We start from the raw sequence: 5,936 nt of genomic DNA on the forward strand, positions 1-5,936 counted from the left end.
CGATGGTGGGATGTCATGTGATGAATATTCTTGGAGGCTGGGCTGGCCCTTGTGCACCGACCCACATGGTTGCCATTTTCTTTTTGCAATAAAATAATCTACAAATTTATAATATTGCATGTAAGAAATAAAAAATGATAAAAATTGAAATAAATTATATTCTAAATAATGTCGTGAACTATTTTCATTTTTTTAAAACGTTAACTAATGAGAGTCACAGAGTTTATACAAATTTATAATGTGAAAAATTCTAAAACACGTTAAATCATGCTTATACTGTATAGCATCTTATCAAAATTTTAGCAAATAAATTATTATACTTAACAATTATAAATTTTGGTAATTAATATTTTTATTACTTAAGCCCACAAGCTATGCGTGGGAAAATATAGATGTTTTTTGTTATGGGTATTTTCCACACTATCTTTTATGGGTTGGGTTTGATATAGCAGGCTAGTCCGTCCAACTGCTTGAAGTCCAATAAAATCAAGCTGAGCTCGTTAAGACAAGTTCACACATCGTTGAAACTCGAATTTAAATCTCGAAACTAAGCGAGCTCTTAGCGATATGCTCAACGAGCTCCCTGTAATGCTTTTACCTCGCTAGCGGCTAGCCTAGTCGTTTAGTTCGTCGGTTAAATTATTCATCTCGTATAACAATATTGCTGTTGAATAATTAAAGGTAGGGACCCATTTATTTTATCCGATGCAAACCAAATCCTTAATAATACAGAGTTCACTCCTGATTTTATATAATTGATAATAACATCTTTGTCCTCATGATGTCATCTATTTATTTTTGTATTTTATGTAATTATAAATACTTTTCACTAAAAATAGGGGGTGAAAACACCATTGTAAAATGAGAAGAAGAGGGAATGAGATACTATTGCTTTGCTAGAATAATCAGAGAATAGTAATAGAATAGGCATCGTTTTGGTTGAATTGCATAAAATCTTCTTATATTTGCTTATACTTAGTCATTCATTTTTGTATTTAGGCTCATTTACTCATTGCAAGTCTAATAATTATAATCGATTAATTCTAAACGTCGATATTTTCTCCTTTATTGTCCCAATTTTCAAAAAAAAAAAAGTGACTACTGAGACTTCTAAAATACCTAGCCTATTTTATTCGGTGTCATCACTATGACATCAACAACGAGCAATACATGAAGCATTTCAAATACTTATACGAACTAATCCATATTTTTATAAATTTATTTTTTATATCTATTCGATGTTAACTAATAACTCTTAATTATTTTAAACTTTTAATCCTTTTTTAAGAGTTGTAATTTGACTGTGTTGATAGTTTTATTTACATCTAGCACCTAAGATGCATGAAAATGCCTTGAGGAGGTGTTACAGATTTCTGAAACATTTTGAAATGTCAAAAAAATGTTTTCCGATTATTTTTACAATTTCGAGAACTTTTGGGGCGGTCCGCTATACAAAACGAAAAGGTTAGAGACGGGAAAAATTCCGTCTCTAACCAGCACAATATACTCGAGGGCCAGCCCTTGTCTCTATCTCTCTGACAGTCCCCTTATCATCGCTCTCCCTCGCCGTCCGGTTTCTTGGTGCTCGGTGCCGCCGTCGATTCACAAACACGAATCGACGTTTCCGTACAACGCGAATCGATTCACAACTCCGATTCCTCGGTGCCGCCGTTTCCCTGCAACACGAATCGTCGCTACCCCTTGCAGCCGTCGGTTCACAAACACAAACTCGGATTGCTCGGTGCCGCCGTCGATTCAGCTTAAAAGGGTATGATTTCTTTTGTTTTTCTTCTTTTGTCTGTTTCTTGGTCTTATTTTTAGTGATTATCGTATTGCTTCGTTTTCACTTGAAAGGGTCTGATTCCTGTCGGTAAGCTGATGATTTTACTTTCACTGTGATAATTTGATCGTGTTGTTATAATCTTTCAGAGTGATGGGAAGTTGGGAACCTTTTCTTTCTAGGGTTGTTGATTCGTGTCACCCCAATTTTGAGGCTGCCCCTGTGAAATCAAATAAACTCATTCAGAATTATTACGAACTGAATTATTCTTGGTTTCCTTAATTTGAAAGTGAAACTTGTCTGGTGGCAGTTAAAAGGGATGTGCCCACTCTCATTTCAACCCAATAGATGCTTAGCATTTAACAGAGCTGAGTCTCTTATCCATCCCAACCCGCCAACTGCTATGCTTTTAACGACTCTGTCATATCTCTATCTTCTCCGTTCCTCTTAATTGTACTGATTCAAGTTACTAGGCTTTAGTCTGGGAATGAATTGAAGTGTGAACTTGGTTGATGTCCAAGAGACCATAGAGAAAGCGAATGATGAAGTGAAGGAACTTTTATAAATTATATTATATGTTATTATTATTTTTTTAAAATTTATTGTTTGTTTTTAATTAATAAGTCGAGGTTCATGGATGATAGAATTTATGTTTATATTTGTTTGAATGTATTATGTAATTTATATTTATTTTTAAATTGAATAACTATTTTTTATAATTTTCTATATTAAAAATTGTATTTACATAAAGGCCCCTATATTTTTTATTTATTTATGTGTTTCTCCTGCATTTCTGTCTTTTACTTTTTTGAAAAATTTTGTTTTTCCGTTTTTCTTTCTTATTGTATCCGTTTCCATTCCGGTGCAACCTAGGCTAGCACTCTTTTGACAAGTTTCCGTGCAAAAGATATTTAAAAAGAATATTTTCTGCTGATCGCATTGGTTATTCAGTTGTATAGAATCAATTTGGGGAAGATATGATATATTTTAATATTTTTCCTCTCTACTGGACGCCGTATTTGTTGCAACAGATTGGAGGGAAGCTGGTGTATGCTGAGAAGATGAACAATGCTTCAGCAGGACCCTCTTCAAAAGTGAGAGCCGAATCTTCCCAGCCCTCAGAAGCCAAATCTAAGCGCAAGCGAGGAGTATTCCAGAAAGATTGTGAGTACCTACTCACTTTGTTATGTGTATTGAAAAGCTTTGTGCTGAAAAGTTTAAAACTTATACCCATTTTCTTCTTTCTGCCCCTCTATGCAATGTAACAGTGCAGCACATGATGTATGGTTTTGGTGACGACCCTAATGTAAGTATCACAATGTGTATACATTTTTATTTGTTCGAGATTCTTGTTTCAAGGATGTAATGTTCGTGCTGATGGATCTATTCAAAAAGTGTGTTTGCCAATGTGTATTTCCTTTTTGGGCTTAGTGTTTAATGGTATTATGCTCCTGATTCTTGGATAAATTTAGTGTCATTTTGCGTGTTTGAGACAGTTATTTTGTGTCACATTCCTAGGGTTAGCTAGGATTATGATAGGAATTAGGAGAGAAATCAGAATTGAAGGAAGGGAGAAATCAGTAGAAAGAGGGAGAGATATTGAGAGAAAAGGGGGAGAAACAAGAGGGAGATTGGGGAGAAATCTTAGAGAGAGAAATGAGAGTTTCATTCATTCAAATTAAGCATGCCTGCCATCCTCTCTAGCTGTGGCTTATATAGCCTCACAGCATTGCACATGCACCCATGTGCAGTTACAACAATGACTATCACTGCCTATAGCCAAAAGAATTAGCCATAACAAAAAGAAGAAAGGAAATTACAAAGTATAATAATGCATGTAAGCTAAATACGATTATATTTCCTACTCTATCCTTGGGGATCCTCGGGGTCATGACAATTTGGATGGTAGAGTTGGTTCCCAATGTGCTTACAATGGCAGTTTTTGTTTTGAGTAGTCCTTCCATCACATAAATTTCATCTTCAAGATTTTTTCTTGTAGGTACATATTAGGATCTTGTCACTTATTAAAAAATGATATTTCCTGTTCTGTTTATAGTGCCAATGGTAGCTTGGCTTATGTCTTAGGCTCAATCAGTTTTATCACTTGTATTTGATGATTCTTTTATGAGGAGACACACTAAATGTGCATATATAATAAGAAGACACATAGGCATATAGGAAATGCCATAAGATGGGAATTATTGTTGATTATCAGCTTCCAGTCCTATATGTATCTATATATAAGGGGCCAGAGGATTCTGTCCCCCTTAAGAACAAGGATATCCTGGACTTTTCCTTGACCAAACATGCGTAACATTGTTCTGATGCCACAGTCGCAGGGTTTTCTTTCTGGTTAGTATATGATCATTGTTATAAATTGTTGCCTGTCATTCTATTTTATGTTTTAGCTTGCTCAAAGCTGAAATGATCCTCCTCATTTTATTTACTACAATATTGTATTTTTGTGAAGACCGCATGTCAGAATTGAAGTTTTTATTTGCCTGGTTTGGCTTGTGAAAGATGTCCATTTCAGTTGGTATTGCATCATTGGCATGTCAATAAGTTGGAAAACTATCCTTTATTTTCCAGAGGCACTTTTCATTTTCCTCCAACTGAAGCAGGATATACCTGTTGCCTCTTTGTTGGGAAATTGGGCTTTTATGAAAGGGCTACCATCCTGATAACAATTAATATTTTCTTGTGCTTTGCTATTAGCCGCTTCCTGAAACTGTGGCACTGATGGAGGACATTGTTGTGGAGTATGTAACAGATATGGTAAGCTGTGATTATGCATCTGTTTTATGAATTTACCATTAATTAACAATAGAGAATTTTAATCTCTTTATCCCTCTCCCTCTTGGCACGGTGGAGAGCTGTGGTGACATCAGGTGGTTAGGCCTGCTTACCACCTCCCCCCCCCCGGGGCCCAAAAAACAACATATCATTGTTGTGTGGGTTAGAAGATGTATCAGCTTCAATGGGGTGTGGATAAACAGAAAGTTTATTTACATCCTAGTATTTAGTTTTCCTATTCTATTGTTGGTTGATCACATATTTCATGATAGATTTGTGGAATATTTAAGTATATGTTTACTTTTTTGCAGGTGCACAAAGCTCAAGATATTGCATCAAGGAGGGGAAAACTTCTAACTGAGGATTTTTTGTACTTAATTCGGAAGGTACATTTCTTCTTAGCTTTTTTTCTTTATCTTAATTGTTTTTTCTTTCTATGTTTTAGTTTGTTGGTTGGATTTAGGGCCAGGGGGTGCATATATTGTTCACATGTTGAATTTTGAGTTGTAACTTGGCTTGATGGCTCAGTGGTCTGATTGCTCACTTGAAGAAAAGCAGATTTAGCCAAGTGTTCTCTGAGCTTGTATCATTGTTGTGTTTTCTGCTGCATATATCTACTCACTATTCTGTCTTCCTCCTTCCATTTTTAACAAAATATGTGGGCTAATGTTATGACATGTGAACTACTTGACCTTTTAGGACATGCCAAAGCTCAATCGCTGTACGGAACTGTTGTCAATGAATGAGGAGCTGAAACAAGCTAGGAAGGCTTTTGATGTAGATGAAGAAAAGCTGGCATCAATTGAGTGAAACAGAAGTTGGAAAAAAAGCACCTGAAAGAGAGGAACAGAAAGCACAAAGCTCTAATGTTTAAGAATAGGTATCTGCCTTGCAGTGTAGATAGTTTCTGTTCAGTTAACATAACAAATGCAGTTCAGCAAATTTCTACTTAGGTTGCACTTGTTCTAAGGAAGCTAGAATTCATGTAGCCAACTCCACAGTGGATAAAGGGTAGGTATGTTGTTGTACTTTCACTAAAGGATTGCTTTGCCCTTGGCCTTTTACCTGGTAAGGTTGGATTTTTACTCTCGGGTCTCTTTGCAAATTGTCACTGTTCATTCGTTACACTAACTTTTGGCAACTTGTTGAGGCATTTGCATCATTGCTAATTTGATGGTGTTGCTATTCTGACTTTAACATTATTAGTGATATGCTTGTGAAGTGCATTTGGCATAAAATTTCCCATACTTCAGTCCAGTTTTTCCATTTAATTTAGAAACGAGGGATTACTAAACATGTTTCTAATTGCTGAATCCAGGGAAGATCCAAAAAGAAACGAGGGATTATTAAACATGTTTCTAAC

General features: G+C 35.6%; 1 protein-coding gene across 1 annotated transcript; it reads left to right on the forward strand.

The window, feature by feature from the left end:
* Positions 1-1,512: 1,512 nt before the first annotated feature.
* On the forward strand, positions 1,513-5,662 carry LOC127790314 (transcription initiation factor TFIID subunit 13). The gene is made up of 6 exons (XM_052319760.1): positions 1,513-1,768; positions 2,812-2,944; positions 3,049-3,086; positions 4,496-4,555; positions 4,885-4,959; positions 5,273-5,662. Exons 2-6 carry the CDS (start codon positions 2,842-2,844, stop codon positions 5,381-5,383), a joined length of 387 nt encoding a protein of 128 aa, XP_052175720.1. The 5' UTR covers positions 1,513-1,768; positions 2,812-2,841; the 3' UTR covers positions 5,384-5,662.
* Positions 5,663-5,936: the final 274 nt, after the last annotated feature.

This window comes from Diospyros lotus, chromosome 1, assembly GCF_014633365.1.
Source record: "Diospyros lotus cultivar Yz01 chromosome 1, ASM1463336v1, whole genome shotgun sequence".
Classification (NCBI taxonomy): domain Eukaryota; kingdom Viridiplantae; phylum Streptophyta; class Magnoliopsida; order Ericales; family Ebenaceae; genus Diospyros; species Diospyros lotus.